The sequence below is a fragment of the Monodelphis domestica genome, chromosome 1 (assembly GCF_027887165.1).
Source record: "Monodelphis domestica isolate mMonDom1 chromosome 1, mMonDom1.pri, whole genome shotgun sequence".
Taxonomy (NCBI): domain Eukaryota; kingdom Metazoa; phylum Chordata; class Mammalia; order Didelphimorphia; family Didelphidae; genus Monodelphis; species Monodelphis domestica.
The window spans coordinates 256,720,843-256,740,700 of NC_077227.1; the positions used below are offsets into that span (position 1 = coordinate 256,720,843).

The 19,858-nt window shown below is 41.5% G+C and overlaps 1 protein-coding gene across 1 annotated transcript in view; it reads left to right on the forward strand.

The window, feature by feature from the left end:
- The window catches only part of LTBP2 (latent transforming growth factor beta binding protein 2), a 190,793-nt gene that overhangs the window by 155,496 nt on the left and 15,439 nt on the right, over positions 1-19,858 (forward strand). Inside the window, exons 17-22 of the mRNA XM_007472818.2 lie at positions 1,646-1,774; positions 10,345-10,464; positions 13,072-13,191; positions 15,570-15,692; positions 16,999-17,124; positions 17,398-17,520. Of these exons, the coding sequence (XP_007472880.2) occupies positions 1,646-1,774; positions 10,345-10,464; positions 13,072-13,191; positions 15,570-15,692; positions 16,999-17,124; positions 17,398-17,520 (741 nt within the window). The remainder of the gene's footprint in view (positions 1-1,645; positions 1,775-10,344; positions 10,465-13,071; positions 13,192-15,569; positions 15,693-16,998; positions 17,125-17,397; positions 17,521-19,858) is intronic.

A 19,858-nucleotide genomic window follows, 5' to 3' on the forward strand; every position in this document is an offset into this window, starting at 1 on the left:
CACCTCCCCCAGTTTGCTCTCCCTTTGATCAGTTTCCCTTCTTCACTTATTCCTCCTCCTCCTCTCCTAGAAGGTAAAATAGATTTCTATACCCAACTGAGTGTGGATGTTATTCCTTCTTTGAGCCAATTCTGGTGAGAATAAGGTTCAAGCATCACCCATCATGGCTTCCCCCCACCGTCTTCCCCTCTAACATATTAACTATTTTGCCCTTCATGTGAGCTATTTTACCCCCTTCTATCTCTATTTCCCTCTTCTGCCAGTGCATTCCTCATTCTCACCCCTTAATTAAAAAAAATGTTATTGTGGTGGGACTTTTTCCAGGCAAAAAACCAACTAATCTTGGAACACTGACTAAGTAGAGCGTTAGGTTAGCTATAAGCCTGAAAAGGCAGGAAAAGCCCAGGTTATGAAGGACTTAAAAAGTCAAACAGAGGGCTTATATGTCATTCTGGAAGTAATAGGGAACCTCTGGAGTTGATTGAAGGGGAAAGTGGATGTCTCAGTCAGATATATACTTTGGGGAAATCATTTTGGAAGTTTAATGGAGTGCAGAGAGACTTGAGGCAGAGAGATTAGCCAGAAGGCTACTGCAATAGTCCAAAAGTGAGATGATAAGAGTGTGTACCAGCATGGTAGCAGTGTTAAAGTATGGAATGGGACATAAGGCAAAATCAACAGGATTGGGCAATAAATTGGATATAGACAAGAGCGAGGGAGGAGTTGTGGGTATGAACATGACAAGAGAGAGGGAGGAATTAAGGAAGATACATAGATTACAAACTTGGGTGACTGAAGAGGCTTGTACTAACCTCAATAGGATTAGGGAAATAGGAAGAAGAGAGAGTTTGAGGGAAAAGACAACAAATTTGATTCCAGGCTGCTGAGTTTATGAGGTCTATAGTACATTTGGTTCAAGATGTCCAATAGGTAGTTGGAGTCAGTCAATCAATAAACACTTATCACAGGCTTATTAAGTGCCAGGAACTACGCTAAACAGTAGAGATTCAAAGAAAGTCAAAAGATAGTCCCTACTCTCTAAGGGCTCACATTTTAAAAAAATAATATTTTATTTTTCCCCAATTACATGTAAAAACAACTTTAAACATTCATCTTTTAAAGTTTTGAGTTCCAAATTCTCTCTCCTTTTTATCCTCTCCCTCACTCCTCCCCCTCCCCACCACCTCCCCAAGATGATAAACAATCTGATATAGATTTTACATGTGCAATCATAGAATATACTTTTCCATATTAGTCATTTTGTGGAAGAGATCTCAAATGAAGAAGGAGGAGGAGTATGTTTCTGTCTGCATTCCTACTAGGAGCTCCCATTCAAATGGGGGAGAACTATGTACAAATGAGGTACATACAGGATAAATTGGAAAAAATCAAAAGGGAGAAGGTCCTGGAAATAAGAGGGATTGAGAAAGGCTTCCTAGAATAGGTGAGATTAGACCTGGGACTTGAGGAAGCCGGAAGGTAGAGGTGAGGAAGAGCTTTCCAGTGATAGAGAACAGCCAGTGAAAATGCCTGGAGCCAAAAGTTGGAGATGGGAGATTGTGGGGTCAAAAGAGAGGTTAGGGCAAGATAAGAAGCATACCTGAATATGTGTGTCTTTCTCCCCTTCCTATCTATCTGTGCTCAGATGAGAATGAGTGTCTCAGTGACCCCTGCAAAGGAAAAGGACGATGCATCAACAGAGTGGGTTCCTACTCCTGCTTGTGTTATCCTGGCTATGTGCTGATCACTTCTGGGGCCACTCAGGAGTGCCAAGGTAAGGAAAGGCCATTTGCTCCTACTGAGTCCCACCTCTGCCCAGTTCCTACCAGGTCAAAACCCTCAATTTGTGTGGGGGAAAAAGAAGAATAAGTTATTTGTTGGGATCAGAAGAGTTGGACTGAAATCCTATCTGGGCTATTTACTCCCTGTTTTACCATGGGATGACCTTGGGCAAGTCATTTGGCTTTGGTTTCCTCTAATCAATATAATCAATAAGATCTAATCTCTCATCAACATATTACTGAATGAATGGATGGATGTAAGCTCTGTAACCAATAACTATAATTTGAAGCACTCAATGAAGAATTTTAAAACTCACTTGCCAGAGAATACCACCAAGACTCTTTGGGATACCTCTAGCAGCTGAGAAGAAACTCAAGGCCCCGGTAGCTCAGAGGTCAGGGGTCCAAGATTTTCAAAACACAATACTAGATGCCAAGGTTTCCCCAGGCTTTAACATCAGACTACAAAGATCTAATCTACTCTTTCTCCCATGACAAGATGGGATCTTCTTCCTTGACTATATGGATGGGGAGGTAGAGAAAGTGAAAGGTGGGAAAGGGGAGATAATTACCTCAGCATGGCACTCTAGGACCACTTAGGACAAACTAACCAAAATAAGGTGACATAGAAGAGCGTCTTTCTGACTTTTTGCCCAATTGTTATCGTGACCACATTTTCCAAACCACACTCTTAATGACAAAGGATATCCCTTTTTGCAAAGCCTCATTACAAGTATATTTTTTAAATGAGATAATGTCTGCAGAGTACTTTGTAAAACCGAAAATGCTATATAAACGTCAGTTGTTATTATTATTTCTGAAATTGTTATTTGTGCTGTATAAATAGTGCTAGCTCTGGGCCCAGATTCTCTGTAGGTTGAGGTGGGGGCCATTGAGGGTGGCTGTTGTGGCTGTGATCGGTCTTTCCAGGGTTGGCAAGGAAAATTGGGTCCACTGCCCAGCTAATCCTGGAGTGTGTGACTTTGGCAGCCAATAGTGATGGCTCCAGGGTAGGAGTTCACAGTTATTGCTTTTCCCAGTGGGGGCTTGGCTCCTTCCCTGAGATGGATAGGCTTCTCCAGCAATCACAAAGCTAGTGTCCAGGGAAACATCAATACTCTCAAGGACAAACAATGAAATGTCCATTAATCTCTTCCCATTCCAATGACCTCAGTGTTCAGTCCCCATACATAGCGATGACGCCCTCCCCATAACTTTTCTGCTCTGGCTGGCTATTTCTTGACTCATTAGTAAGATTGGTAGGCATGAGGGCACTCGCCTGAGACAGGATAGGGCTAGATTCACTTGGTCCAATTCTGGCCAAGCCTCCCTGAGGCTCCTGGCTCCTGCCCAGCCATGACGTTAAGTAGTGATTGGAAAGACTTTAATGGCAGGCAGAATAGGCAGCCACCTAGATGGCATCATCTGTTGGGATGGGGGAAGCTCTGAAGATTTTTCTGCCTTGAAGAGCACCCTTCTGAAATGTGGCTACCTCTTGTAAGGGTACCAAACCTTAACACTAAAGCTTAAAAGTTGCCAATGTTCTAGATCATTTTCTTTTTGTTTTATTGTTCAATACTCCTTTTTTAAGACATGGATTTTAAATATATGTAACATAATACAATAATATAATACATATGTCCTTATATAAATATGTCCTAAATTATAATAAATATTTTATTCAAAGCAAATTCTCACATTAGTGATGTCCAAAAAACTCATTTTTTCCTACCTCTCTTCTGCCCTTCCCATTTTCTTTCTTTCTTTTTTTTTAATCCTTACCTTCTGTCTAAGAATCAATACTAAGTATCCATCCCAAGGCAAAAGAACATTAAGGGCTAGGCAATTAGAAGGAAGGGACATGCCAGAAGGCCATATTTGAACCCAGTACCTCCCATTCTTCAAACCTGGCTCTCTATCCACTGAGGCACCTAGCTGCCCCTCTAGATCACTTTCCAGCTGTGATCATTGAGAACTAAGTTATGTGGGACAGCAGAAAGAGAACTGATTCTGAGGTCAGAAAGCCCGAGTTCAAATCCCAGCTTTGGCATTTTCTACCTGTAGGCAAGTCATTTAACTTTCTCTAGGTTACCCTTAAGCGAAGAGATTGGACTGGGTGGCCTCTGAAAGTGGTCAACAAAGGTTCAGTGCATGCTCAGTAAAGTCAAGGTGCTAAGTGCTAAGGATACCTAAAAAGGCAAAAACTCAGGCCGTACCCTCCAGGAGCTCCCATTCTAATAACCTGCAAATAACTCTATCCAGGAAACATACAAATGGTGTACCTGGGACCGGAGGGTGGGGAAAGCCTCCTGCAGATCAGTTTGATGTGAGTTTGAGTCAGAAAGGCAGGAGTTGGAGGGGAGAAGGGAAATGGGAAGGCAGCATGAGAGAATGCCCACTTGTAGAGAATACCAAAGTTACTGTAGAGGTGAGGGAAATAAGATGCAAGAAAACTCATAGGAAGTGGCCTGGTTGTGAAAGGGCTTCCTGTGTCAAACAGAAGATTTTTAGACTTGATTCTGGAAGAAACAGGGAACCTCGAGATAAGAGGCTCTTGACTTTTTTTGTGTCATGGTGTCATGGTGCCATGGTCCATGGGGAAGGGAAGACAATAAACATTTACAAGGAGCCTACTATGAGTTAGGCACTGGGCTAAGTTTTTTGTTGTTGTTTTTTAAAACAAATATTATCAGGCAGCTAGGTGGCTCAGTGGATTGAGAGACAGGAGGTTCTGGATTCAAATTTGACCTCAAACACTTCCTAGTTGTATGACCCTAGGCAAGTCACTTAACCCCAATTGCCTAGCCCTTATCATTCTTTTGCCTTGGAACCAATATTAATTCCAAGATGAAGGTAATGGTTTAAAACAACAACAATTATCTCATTTGATCATCATAACAATAGCACCTTCTTGTGAAGCAGGTGCCATTATTATCCCCATTTTATGGATAAGGAAACTGAGGCAAAGAGATGACACAGCCAGAAAATATTTGAAGCCAACTTTGAACTGTCTTTGGCGGTTTGGTGAAGTCAATTAATCTCAGAATAATGTTTTAAAATGTATAAAATAGGGCAGCTAGGTGGCTCAAAGGATAGAACATCGGGCCTCAGACACTTCCTAGCTATGTGACTCAGGTTAAATCACTTAACTCCAATTGCCTAGCTCTTACTTCTTTCCTGCCTTGGATCCAAGACATAGATGAACCTTTTTGGATATTGAGCTAAATCTGGTTTCAGATACTTCCTCAATGTGTGACCCTAGGAAAGTCACTTAACCCCCATTGCCTAGCCCTTACTGCTGTTCTGCCTTGGAACCAATACCACGTATTGATTCTATGAAGGTGAGGGTTTAAAAAAATTAAAATAAAAAAATTATAAAGGATGAAAAAGAAATTCAATGTAACAGTTATAAAAAAGTATTTTTAAACCTTTACCTTCTGTTTTAGAATCAATACTATGCAATGGTTCCAAAGCAGAAGAGCATTGAGGACTAGGCAATGGGGAGTTAAGTGACTTGCACAGGGTCACACAGCTAGGGAGTATCTAAGGCTAGATTTGAACCCCAAGACCCTGGCTCTCTGTCCCCAGAGCCACTTAGCTGCTATCTAAAAATGATTTTTTTAAACCCTTACCTTCTGTCTTGGAATCAATACTGTATATTGGTTCCAAGGCAGAAGAGCAGTAAGGGCTAGGCAGTGGGAGTTAAGTGACTTGCCCAGGGTCACACAGCTAGGAAGTGTCTAAGGCCAGATTTGAACCTAGGACCAGCCATCTCTAAGTCTGGCTCTCAATCCACTGAGCCACCCAGCTGCCCCACTAAAAAGTGAATTTTAAAAAACCCCACATATTCACAAATCCTAGGCTAAAAACTCCTAACCTAGATGGAGGATCCCGATTCCCTGTGGGAATGGGAAATAGGACGAAGGTTGACTAAGCCTCAAATTTGCCCTGGGACTGACTCTGGGGATTAGATCCTTTGCCCTGCCTCATTTGACTTATCCCTACTTATCCTACTTATTACAAACTTGCGGACAGACAGTACTCCATCTCCTCATCCTCTGCAGCCAACAGACCACACAAGGCAGAGCCCTTCCTTCCCAGGCTCATTGCTCATCATCACTTGGAGCCTCTCGGGCTCCCTCCGTCCCCGTGCCAGAAGTTGGGGGAGTCTCTGATGGCCTGTATCCTGAGCCCACATTTGCCTCTGTGGGTCCCATGCTCTGCTCTCGAGCTCCCTGCCCCCAAAGAATAAACTGCTATCCCACAGCCTCCTAATTATCTCCAGATTCCTGGGCTGTGGGGAGAGTGTCCCAGGCCTGTGTGGGGTGAAGGAGAGTCACGAATGCCTAAGGATAGGAGAGCTGGGAATGAATCTGCTCTGACCTGATGGGATGGAATCTTTGGGTCTTGTTCCAATTACATCCAGACTCAGCCTCATCCACTGACTTATGCCTGCCTCTTACAGGCACACAGTCCCCTGTAGGGACTTCTTCCCCTGCCAGCAGTGAATTGGGGCTGAAAGGGGCTGATCCAGATAGGGATACATTAATCAGAGAAAGACAGACAGCAAGAGACGTGCCCAGGCTGAGGAGTGATCCCCTGGCTCTGAGCTGATGAGGGATGGACCTCACCTTGGAGATGTGTGTGTGTGTGTGTGTGTGTGTGTGTGTGGTTCAAGCTCTAAGACATCACCTAAGACCTAAGTGCTGGCAGATCTCTCCGGCCACAGGGGATTGAGCTGCTCAGTCTCTTGGCATACAGTCAAATCAACAAGCATCCATTGAGTGCTTACAATGTGCCAACCCCTGGACTAAGATTCAGGCTTGTGCTCACCCAGGGGTGAGCTAGAGCCAACTCTACTCTTCCATTCAATTTTCAACATGAGCATTTTCACCTCAAAAACTGGCAAACACTATCAATCAGGACTTGATTTATTGTTTTGCTGATGGTCTAGACATAAGAAAGTGATGGAGAAAATGTTCATAGTGCAGATTAAAAGGGGCAGCCAGTTGGTTCAGTGGATAGAGAGCCAGACTTGTAGGGTTGTAGTAAAGATCAATTGAGATAACATCTGTAAAAAGCATAGTCCAATGCCTGGCACACAGGAGACACTCTATAGATGCTTATTCACGTCCCCAAGAATAAGAGCTTCTTGGGGGAAAAGATTGCTTTTTCATTTTGTCTTTATATCCTACAAGGCACAAGCACATATTACACATTTAAGAAATTCCTCTTGAATTAATTTAATGAAGCTAGAGAGCACAGGAGTAGTAATTACCAAGAAAGGAGTTTTACTTCTCATGACCAGTCCAGAGTTTTAAACTGCCCATGGACTTCCCACTCTTGCCTATTGTTTCCTAATTAATCTGTGAACACTCCTAAGAGGGCTATGAGTTGGTGTTTGCTCAAGGCATGTCAATAAATCTTTAAAAAGAAAAAAAAACCTTACCTCATAGTGATGTGACCTTAGACTAGTCACTTAACTTCACTGGCTGACCCTTGTCATTCTTTTGCTCAGAATCTATACTTAGTATTGATTCTAAGACAGAAGGTCTTAAAAAAAAACTTTAAAGTGTGCCATGGGATGTTTTCCCCCTAAGAGCTGGTTGTTAAAGATTTACCAAGGGGGCAGCTTTAATATCTTAAGATGGCACTAGGACTTTTGGGACATTCAGTAAATGTAAGGCTCTTTGTGAACCTTAAACATGTAAGTCTCTTTGCTATTTCCTTCTCCAACTCATTTCCCTGATGAAGAAACCAAAGCAAATAGAGTTAAGTGACTTGCCCAAGGTCACACAGCTAATAAATATCTGAGGCTGGATTTAAACTGACTAAGCTGAGTCTTCCTGGAGACCCAGCACTCTTATCCAATGTGCCACCAGTAAGCACTTAATAAATGTTCATTTAGATGACTCTGGAAGAGAGCGAGATGGATGACTTTGTACAATATTAAATCCAATTCACATGCAAGTCAGAACATCACCCCAGGATGTCACTGGATCTCTTAGAAAACAAAGTACAAACAACAATATAACAATAAATATTGAATTGAAGCAAAATGGTTTAATAGAAAAAGAATCTGGGAAAGGAAGTCAGGAAATCTTTGACTTTCCATTCCAAATTGCTATGTGGCCTTGAGTAAGTTGCTCTGCTCCCCTGGGCCTCAATTTCCTCATTTGTAAAATAAGAGGGCAGGATTCCATAGTCTCTGAGGTCCCTCCGAGCTCTAGATCTACAGCCCTATGCCTTACCACTCCGAATTGCTCTTTGACCTTGGACAAGGCTGTACACATCCCTAGGCTTCATTCTCTCCATCTGTAAACTGGGAAAAGGTTTAGGGGCAGGTTGGAGGGGTATGGACTTCATTAAAGGTCCCTTCCAGATCTAGCATGCTAGGCTATGCTTACAAATGGCTATGTAGGTCTTTGGGGCAGCTAGCAGATAGAGCACCAGGCCTGAAGTGAGGAAGACTCTTCTTGACTTCAAATCTGATCTCAGACACTTCCCAGCTGTGTGACCCTGGGCAAGTCACTTAATCCCCATTGCCTAGCCCTTACCACTCTTCTGCCTTGAAACCAATACACAGTATTGATTCTGAGATGGAAAATACAGGTCTAAAGGGGAGGGGAACCCTACCACCCAGTGTCTCATCCCTATGAATTAACATGGGAGAAACACACCCAAGTTTGTAGCAGGGTCTCAGCCCAAGAAAGGGAGTGTCAAACTCCATTCAGTGCAGAAGTAAGAAAAGAATTTTATTTGATGTAGTGGTGGTTTCTGGTGGTATAATAACCCAATGGCTGGTGGAATAGCCTGAAGGCTAATCAGGTAGCTTTAGAGCTAATGAATAAGCCAGGAGCTAGTACAGTCCGCCTCTTTGGAGCTTGATAGCATGGAATAGCAGCTCTGCTATAGGGTGGCAGCTTCCTCTGAGGAGTGGCTCTACCATACTCCATGGATCAGGGTTGGTCTATTTATTGGGATTTGGTAGCTTAGCATCTCCCTTTCCAAACTCAGGTGGAGGTAGATTTGGAGGTTTGCTGCCACAGGGAATAAGGAGCATGCACAGGATTGGAAGATTCTTCTGAAATGCCAGTCCCCAGTGCACAGCTTCCATGTTCCTCCATTGTCCACCTTGTCATCATTTGTCAGGGAGAGGTCTTGATGCCCTTCCAGAGGGGGAGCGTGGGGAGGGAATACGGTCCATTGGAGGACCACTATAGGTAATGAATTATTTCTAAGAACAATATAAGCAATGAATAAAACAGAATGGGTACAAAGCTGGTGCTTAGCAGAGAACATTACCAATCTGGTATACACAGTGGATAATTGAACAATCTACAATGATGCTTGACTAATGCTGAAACTACAGGTGCTGCAGTTGATGTTTAACTAGTGCTAACTGGTGAGAAATGCGAGATTTCAGAGTATGAGGGTCCTGTTCCCATTACTGCCCCTTCCTGCCCACTGCCAGCCCACTTCAGAATGAGCCTTTCCACTTAATAACTGGCGGTAATCTGTTAGTTGATTGATACGTTAATTTTCCCAAGTCTGTGGGTCAATTGTTTTAGTTATGTCTGATTCTTCCTGATGCCATTTGGGGTTTTCTTGGCAAAGACCCTGCAGTGGTTTGCCATTTCCTCTCCAGCTCATTTTTACAGGTGAGGAAATTGAGGCAGAGTGAAGTCTCACATAGTAGGTAAGTATCTGAGGGCAGATTTGAACTCAGGTAGATAGATCTTTCTAATTCCAAGCCCAGTGCTCTATCCTCTGTGCCACCCAGCTGCCCAAGTCACAGCAGAATGACTTACTTTCTTAGCTTTCTCTACACTTTTCAAAACCTTTACATTCATTATCTCATTTGATGTCCGCAACAATTCTGTGTACAAGCTAGGGTAGAGATTGAATTATTGTCATTTTTCAAATAAGAAGCCTGCATCATGAAGGGGCCAAATGACTTGTCTGCACTCATCTAGCCGGTGAGTGGCAGAGCCAGTCACATTGGCCTATTTTCTTTCCATAAATACATAACTGAAGAGATGGCACTAAAGATAGAAATTAAGGCTTCCATTAATTGAAAAGAGAAAGAAAAGAAAGTCAGACCTCCAGAGTAGTCCATCCCTGTGGATGGGAAGGACAATAGTTCTCCTAAGGCTAGCCCTGAAAGCAAATCATAGAATTTTAGAGTTGGAAAGATCTTTAAATGTTATCTAATCCCATCCTGCTATTTGACAGATGAGAAAACTGAAGTCCCAAATGAGTGCCTAAGGTCTCATGGTTTGTGAGTGGTAAAGCTGGGATTAGAACTCACATCTAATAACTCTTCATTCAGTGCTCTTTCCACCACATCAAGCTGCCTCTCCTTATGGATGAGGGAGATGCAGATGTGGTCCAAGGGGATAAAGGGAACAAGACCTCTGCTCTCCAGACAGTTGAGTAAAGATCTTTGTCAGCTTGGCTTTAGCTAAGGTCTATTATGGTCAGTCTCCCCAAGTTTTTACACACTTCCCCAAATCCCCACCCTACCCTTTCCACTAACCAAGAATCACTGGTGTATTCACAGATGTAGATGAATGTGAGCGACCAGGGGTGTGCATCGGAGGACAGTGCACTAACACTGACGGCTCTTACCACTGCGAGTGTGGCCAGGGATACATCATGGTCCGCAAGGGGCATTGTGAAGGTAGGGGATTGGATTCTTTTTTTTTTTTAAAACCTTTACCCTCTGTCTTAGAACCCATACAAAGTATCGACTCCAAGGCAAAAAGATCGATGAGAGCTAGGCAATGGGGGTTAAGTGACTTTCCCAGGGTCACACAGCTAGGAAGTATTGATTCTCCTTTTTTTTTAAATTAATTCATTTGCTTGTTTGTTACATTGAAGCCCCCAGATATCTTCCTCCCTCCTTCCCCTCCTCACACCAGAGAAGGTTCCCATCCTAGCCTCCTTATTCCCTACAGGATCTCCTTGTAAAAAATTCAACTTTCAATCCTATAGCCACACCAAGCACATCCCATGCCTGGCTCTACCTTGACTTTTACATGTGTAGTTTCATTACCCTTCCTTGAAAGTGCTCCTATAACCTACGATGAAGCCTGTTGCCTCCTCCTGACAGAGAAAACAACGGACATATGAAGGGTGCAGAAAGACATAGCCCCTCATGGATTTGTTTTACTTGAGTACGATGATTTGCTATAATGCTTCTTCCCCACTCTCTTTGTGCTTAAATGGGGAGGGAGGGAAAATCAGGATGGGGTTAACAATTGTAATAAAAAAAGAGGACCATTGAAATATTTTTTTTAAATAACACAGAAGAGAACAGAAAGAAGTCCAGAAAGGAGCACACAGACAATCAGAACAAATTTGAAAGTAACCTGTTAAATTTATTATATATTTTTTAAAAAGGATAATGGTATGACATAGCAATTCACCCTTTCATATAGAATTATCTTATCTTTTTGTGTTTAAAAACAATGAAGTGCCCCTTTTCATCAATTCCAGTTTTTTAATTTTTTTTAAATTTTAAAATATTTTGTTATGTTTATATGATTCATTTTCCCCCCTCTCCTCTTCCCTTCCCCCTCCTGGAGCTGACAAGCAATTCCACCGGGTTATACATATGTTATCACTTGATATCTATTTCCATATTATTCATTTTTATAATAGAGTAATCTTTTAAAATCAAAACCCCAAATCATATACCCCTATGAACAAGTGATAAATCACATGTTGTTCTTCTGGGTTTCTACTCCCATAATTCTTTCTCTCAATGAGGATAGCATTCTTTCTCATAAAACCTTCAGGATTGTCCTGGATCATTGCATTGCTACTAATAGTAAAGTCGATTACATTTGATTGCTCCACAATGTTTCACTTTCTGTGTACAATATTCTCCTGGTTCTGCTCATTTCACTCTGCATCAGTTCATGGAGGCCTTTCCAGTTAATATAGAAATCAAGCAGTTCATCATTCCTTATAGCACAATAGTATTCTATCATCATCATATACTACAATTTGTTCAGCCATTCCTCAATGTCTAATTTTTTGCCACCACAGAGTGCAGCTATGACTATTTTTGTACAACCCTTTTTTATTATCTCTTTGGGGTACAAACCTAGTAGTGGTATTACTGGATCAAAGGGCAGACAGTCTTTAAAAGCCTTTTGGGCATATCAATTCCAGTTTTTAAAATGCCTTGTATTAGAAAACTCTGTCCATAATCTTTCCTCAAATGTTATTTCAAGCTGTGTGTCTGCTCAAGATAGATGGTATTCTTTCCTATGGGCAATGCAGTATCACTTTATAGCTGGAAAAAATGACTATGAAATTAAAGATATTCCTATAATATTTCCTAATAAAAGTTGCATAAATGTGTTTAAAATGAAAAAAAGTACCTATTCCTCTCTCCCAGCAGTGGAGGAAGTTATTATCTGGGTGTCTGTAGGACCTCTTACTTCATTCTTTGGTGTGGCTCAGAGTTTTACTCGGGCTACCTATCTTGACCTACTTAGATCCATGATGATTTTATTACCATCCCAACAACCAAACTTTCAACAAATTGAAGCAAACCTGTTGACATACCAAGTAGATATTTGTTGACCTCCATCCTGCCAGCCTTCTAGCAGGGTTGACTGTTGCTCTTGTCAAACTTTTCTGATCCAGTCGAAATATTAGATACTTATAGAAGCATTTTAAAATTGGCCCAAGGCAGACTTGCATGGTTGGATGTGATGGGCCTAGCAGTCCTGGATAAATGTCTGAGATGAGCATCCTGGGCCTTAGGTGAAAACCAAGTTACTCAATCAACAAGCATTTTGTTATTGCATTTAGTCTTTGTGATTCCATTTGGGGTTTTCTTAACAAAGATCTTGGACCGGTTTGGGTTTGCCATTTATCTCCAGTTCGTTTTGCAAATGAGGAAATGGAGGCAAACAGGATTAAGTGACTTACTCAAGGTTACATAGATAATAAGTGTCTAAAGCCAGATTTGAACTCAGTTCTTCCTGACTTCAGGCCTGGCACTCTATCCAGCTTTCCAACTAAGAAGATGGCATTTTAATGGGGAAGAAAATTCACAAATTACTCAGAATACATAGAATGCTGATACAGAGTAGATGGAAGATCTCATCAACCCATACTAGCTTCCAATGGCTCTTTCTGACTGAGTCCTCCATCCCTAAACCAGGGATATGGGTATGTTGGATAGATGATCTCTGTTTTAGGCTATACATGTTCCTGGGATTTTGGCTTTCACCGACTTCCCAACTGAGCCTCTATTTTTATTTTGCAGATATCGATGAATGCCGTCATCCCAGCACCTGTCCTGAAGGGAGTTGCATCAACACCCCTGGCTCCTACTCTTGTCTGCCCTGTGCAGAAGGCTACAGAAGCCAGAGCGGACGATGTATTGGTAAGAAACTTCTAGTTGGTTGTGAAATTCTTTGGCTTCTGGGGACCTCTTGGTTCACCAGACAAGGGAAAGGAAAAGAGAAATACATGGAAGGAGGATTTGAAGCAGATATAGACTTTAAATATATAGAATGAGGGACAGTTAGGTAGCATAATGGCCTGGAGTCAGAAGGATCTGGGTTCAATTGAATCTGTCCTCATACACTTCCTAGCTCTGTGACCTTGGGCAAGTCACTTAACACCAATTGCCTAATCTTTGCCACTCTGCTGTCTTAGAAGTAATACTAAGACAGAAGGTAAGGGGTAAATAAATAAATACATACATAGAATGAAATTCCAGAGAGAGGCAAATATTTCTTCAACCTCCATCCATATTAGTCACCCAAGAAAATGCCTCAAGGCACATAGCACACACAATATGTCATTCTCAGCTTCCGAGAGACTACTACTACTTGACTATGCCATCTTTTGATGCTTTTTAGTCTGGTGGGAGACATGAGTCATGATTCTGGGTTTAGACAAGGATCAGGAAATTAGTGTGGCTCAGACCCACAGAAGAGTGTGTCTAAGCATCCAATCTGGCATTGTGCTCCTCTTGGTTCCCTCATTCTTCATTTCAGCACCACAGCTGGGACAGCTCCAGAGTATCTCCTTACCACCCTCTCACCCCCATGATTTGGCCCCATTTATTCATTTATTCATTAGGAATAAGGCAGGATAGGGCTATAATGGTTGCTATAAAAAAGTTATTATAGATGACAAGTTCTTATAGGATTAGTCATTTCAGTATAAATCCTGTCAATGGTGGTAGTCCTCCTTGGGGTAGAAAAGTTAATGGAATAATAATTGTTATGAGGTGGATTTATTTCATGTTTGCAAGGGGGGTTGCTTTGGTTATTGATAAATAATTAAGTGTTAAAAATATGGTAAGTGTAGCGGTGAAAGAAATTACTCAGTTAAGTAAGTTAATATAGGGTAGATTATAATAACAGCTATTCATCTATCTGAGCAATTGATGAATAAGCTAAGATATTTTCATAGATGTATTTGATTAAGGCCTCCTCATCCACCTAAGATAGTTGATAGGATTCTTAGGGATATAAGTACAAGTATATTTAATGATGTTGAGATTTGATATAGAATTGAGATTGGGGCAATTTTTTGTCAGATAATCAGGATTATGCCTGATAGGAGTGGGATACCTTGAGTAACTTCTGGGACTCAAAAATGAAAAGAGCAAGTCCTAATTTTATAGCTAGGGCTAATGTTATTAGGAGGGATGCCCATTGGTTAGAGATTTGAAATAGTGCTCCTTGGTTGTTTATTGAGGCGTTATAGATTATAGAAGCTGTAGCTTGGGTTAGGAAATACTTGATTGCTGATTCTGTGGTACATGTATGGTGTGGGTAGGCTATTATTGGAATGATTGCTAAAGTATTGATTTCTAGACCCATTCAAGCAGTTAATCAATGGTTACCAATTAGTGTAACTGATGTTCCTATAAATAGGCTAAGGGAGATGATTATTAACACATATGGGAACATTAGTATGGGAAGGATGTAAACAAACATTTTGGGGTATGAACACAATAACTTATTTATTACAAGTGGGTTAGAAGTGAAGTGAACATAAAAGAAGTTAACATGTCAGTAGAGGAGTAGAGCATGGCAATCTACAAGGGAATTCAACCTCTCTGGGAACCTAGATTCTCTAGAAATTAGCACTTGGACCTTCCAGTTGAAGCATGAAGAATTTTATGATCCCCTAATGACTTTATATTTAACTTCTTTGTATGTGTGTGTGTATGTAAATTTTTTATACATCCTTTTTAGCTCCTCCATATAAGGTAAGCTACTTACAAGTAGGAGTTATTCTATCTAGTTATTCTATCTTTGCTTTTTTAATAAGTTCTTTTACCTTCTTTCTTAGAATTAATACTAAGTATTGGTTCCAGGGCAGAAGAATGGTAAGAGCTAGGCAATTTAGGCAATTGGAGTTAAGTGACTTGGCCAGGGTTACACAACTATTGGTGTGGGGTTTTTGTTGTTGTTCAGTCATTTTCATTTGCATCCAACTCTTTTCAACCCATTTAGGGTTTTCTTGGCAAAGATACTGAAGTAGTTTGCCATTTCCTTCTCCAGCTCATTTTACAGATGAGGAAATTAAGGCAAATAGCTAATAAGAGTCTGAAACTGGATTTGAAATCATGGAGATGTCTTCCTGACTCCAGTACTGGCACCCACAGTACCACCTAGCATGTAATAGATGATTAATAAATACTTGTTGATTGATTGGTTGATAAACTCTAATTTGACCAGCTGGTACTAAATGGAGTAAAGGAAGTCCACATTCCCCTAAATTCTGACTCCTTTTTCCCAGATAAGGATGAGTGCTTGACCCCAGGGATCTGTTTGCATGGAAGGTGCATCAATCTGGAAGGCTCTTTCAGATGCTCCTGTAAACTGGGCTACCAGGCCACAGAGGATGGGAAAGGATGTAAAGGTATGGAATTGCTAACTACCATACTTTCTCCTTGCTAGGAGGTAGTACCAGTAAGGGAAGGAAATGCAGTCTAGGACCTTTCCTTTGGAAAAGGAAGAATAGTTCTGAGCACCTCTTTCTGGGCATAGATTCTCCACTCTATCCACAGTGCTATAAATAGACCTCAATCCACACCTTCCACCATTCTCAAACCCTTACATATTTCCCTTACTAAATCTCTGATATGAGGCCTAGTAGCAGAAATTTGTCATATCTTCTTGCCTATCACCACTCTCACCCCAGCCTGCCTCTTTCTCTATTTGCCCTTAAGAAAGTTCTCTGTTGAGGGATTCAATGACCTGGATGAGTCAATCACCCAGGACTTGTGCCCCACTGGTCTCTGCCTCAATACTGAAGGCTTGTTTTCTTACTAATCTTCGATAAATGGGTACCAAGTATCTAAGGATGACCCAATATGTGAAGGTTATTTCCTGGGCAAGGATGGGGAGATATCATAACATATCGGAACTAGAAAGACAGAACTAAAGCCCAGACGCCAGGTTACCTATCTTCCTGTCCAAAATCAAGACTACATCTCTTTGAATAAATGAAGTCTTTCTTGGAAATCTTGTGAAAAAAGTTGGAGTCAGAGAAGGCCAAAAGTGGCTATTAATGGCCATCCCTAGAAAAACATAGGAGATTCAACCAGATGTAATGGGAAGGAGGGGGCAGCAGGCATCTAAAGTTACCTGAATCTTGGGATCTTTGAGACAGAAACAGAGTTGTCACTTGGAGAGAGGTGCTGAGGCCAACAGGGAAGGGAGGAGTCTGAAAAGATTCAGAAAAGGGTGGATGAAAAGATGGATGAAAGGAATGGAGAGGAGGGAAGGGAAGGGAAGGGAAGGGAAGGGAAGGGAAGGGAAGGGAAGGGAAGGGAAGGGAAGGGAAGGGAAGGGAAGGGAAGGGAAGGGAAGGGAAGGGAAGGGAAGGGAAGGGAAGGGAAGGGAAGGGAAGGGAAGGGAAGGGAAGGGAAGGGAAGGGAAGGGAAGGGAAGGGAAGGGAAGGGAAGGGAAGGGAAGGGAAGGGAAGGGAAGGGAAGGGAAGGGAAGGGAAGGGAAGGGAAGGGAAGGGAAGGGAAGGGAAGGGAAGGGAAGGGAAAGTGAGGAGAGGAGGAGGCACTTGAGACTCCCTTATTGGGGAAATTAGACTTGGATTTTGTTGCACAAAATTTCCTATATTCCATATTGCCCATTTCTGAAGAACCTGCAGTGAGTCCTCTACTGTCTCTTCATCTAGCTAAATGGGACCCTCTATCTATCTGTCATAGATATAGATGAATGTGCCTCTCCTGGTGTCTGCCTCTCTGAAATTTGCTCTAACACCATTGGCTCCTTCTCTTGTAAGGCCTGTGACAAGGGATACCAGCCAGATGCCCTTGGGCATTCGTGTGAAGGTAAAAACTGACTACTTCCTTCTAAAATCTCTTATCCTTATTAGGATTGAACTGAACTATCCCAGCCAAAATGACTGTACCAGTTCCAGAGGGCCAGTTTGATAGGGAAGAGCCAAATTTAGTGTTACTCATGAATGAGAATACAGAGCTTTATTTTCCATGATCCAGAAGGCTGTAAAGAGAAGGTAGTTGAGAATACCCCTCCCCACCCTCTCCTTGGAGCATGCTGAAGATTTATTAGCTCAGAACAGTCTTTCTTTGTGGCTCCTACAGATGTGAATGAGTGTGAAGACCACCAGGCCAACTGCCTAGGAGGAGAATGTAGAAACACCAATGGTTCCTACCAGTGCCATTGTCCACTGGGCTTCCAGCTAATCAATGGTACCATGTGTGATGGTAAGTCCCCAGTTGTCTCCTTTTTTGTGATTCTGATCCAAACCCATTACTAACTTTCCTGCTTGAAGGAGAAGAATATATATTTAGTTTGCTTCAGTAACTTCTCCATATTAGGTCTACAACTGGGCCCTTTCGTGAAGGTGTAGACAAGTAGTTTACCAAAGTTTTGGATGACACAAAGCTGGGAAGGATAGCTGATTTATTGGATAAAAAAGTTTGGATCCAAAAAGACCTTGACAGGTTAGAACAAGAATCAAAGTAAACTTAATAAGGATAAATAGAATATCCTACATTTGAGCTCATAAAATCCCTTGCACCCATACATGATGGGAAGGCATAGTTAGACAGCAATTTTCATGAACAATGCTTAGGGGTTTTGGTGGACTAAATATGAAAGTGAATCAATAATATAAGGTGGTAGCACTTCCCCCTGCCCAAAAAAGCTCTGTGATATTAGACTATATAATAGAAATATTATGTCTAGTACTAGGAAACTGATAGTCTTATAGTCTTCTCCAGAAGTCAGACCACAGCTAGACTTTTATGTTCAGTGATGCATTTTAGAGAGAATGTTGACAAACTGGAGCATGTCCACAGAAGGGTGAGCAGGGTGGTGAAGGGATGGGAGACCAGGATGTAGAAGAATTCATTGAAGGCAATGAAGGTGCTTAGCCTTGAGAAGAGAAAAATTAAGAGGCCCCTGATAGATGTCTTTGAATACCTGAAAGGCTATTATGAGGAAGGGCAGCTAGGTGGTACAGTGGATAGAACACCAAGCCTGGAGTCAAGAAGACTTGAGTTCAAAACCAGCCTCAGAGACTGACTAGCTATGTGACCCTGGGAAAGTCACACGTTTGCTTCAGTTTTCTTGCTTTGTAAAATAAGCAGGAGAAGGAATGGCAAATCTCTCTAGTATCTTTACTAAGAAAACCCCAAATGGGATCACAAAAAGTTGAATACAACTGAAATGACTGAACAGCATGGAGAAGAGAGGGTGAATGGACCCAAACAGAATGTCTAGTGCCTCTTCCATATTCAATTAGATTCAATTCAACAAGTATTTGTTAAGCGCCTACTACATACATGGGGCTATGCTAGTAGCTGGGCATATAACAGCAAAATAATTCTTGCCCTCAAGGAGCTTACATTTGACTGACTATAATTTTAGGGGCAGCTAGAGGATTGGCCTTGGAAAAGACCTAAGGTTGGAATTTTTTATTTAATTAATTAATTTAGAATATTTTTCCATGGTTACAAGATTCATATTCTTTCAAAAAACCCAAGTTCGAATCCTATCTCTGACATTTATTTAAGTATCTAAATCCAGGTAAGTAATTTTAATTTCTCAGTGACTATTTCATCATTTATAGAATAGGGATAAAAATAACACCTACCTCATAGGGTTGTCGTAAGAATCAAATGAGTTACCATATGTGAAATGTTCTGCAAATCTTAAATCACTATATTAAGTGTTAGTATTTTCTAGCTATTACTTTGGGGGGTGGGATGGGGAGAGGAGGAATACCACATGTATATAAATAAGTAAATGCAAGATCTATATAGCTCATATTTGCTTATCTGTAGATATATATCACATTTGGGTGTATATACATGTGTATATACAAGGTAATAGCAAGAGGAAGGAAGGATCAAACTTTGAGATTCTGGCTTATAACCATGGAAAAAATATTCTAAATTAACTAATTAAATAAAATTTCCCCAAATAAATAAATAAATAATATAAAACTTCCCTTAACTACTGCTTTGGCTGCACACAATCAAACAAACAAACAACTTTGAGATTCTGGGATTCTAGAATTGGCTTCTTTTGATACTTCTTTGATATTCAGGGGATCAGGAAAAGTTTCATGTAGAAGAAGGTGGCACCTCAGCTGTGATATGAAGGAAGCCAGAAAGCAGAGCTCAGAAGGGGTAATTACTTCCAGATCCAGGGTGAACACTTGGCCATTTGTAGAAAAGTGCAGAATAGCACTAATGTCCAGTATGGAAAACAGCGAGCAGGTCAGTTTATCTAGAACAGCATTGGCAAAGACATGGCACCATGCAGAGCCGGCACTCAGGGAGCTGCTCCGTTCCCCCTCTTCCCAGTGCCTGAGGACATTTTTTGCATGCCCTGCCCCTCTGTGCAGCCACCCCAAACCAACATGTCCTCCCTGAGCTCTCTCCAGCAGAGATCACAGACAGCTTGAATTTGCTCTCTGAGCACTCGCTCTCAGGAAAAGTTTCACCAACGCTGGTCTAGAACATCAGGGAAGCTAAGAGAAAAATATGAAACAAGATGGACTATGCTGGAGAGGCAGTCAGTAAATATGTATTA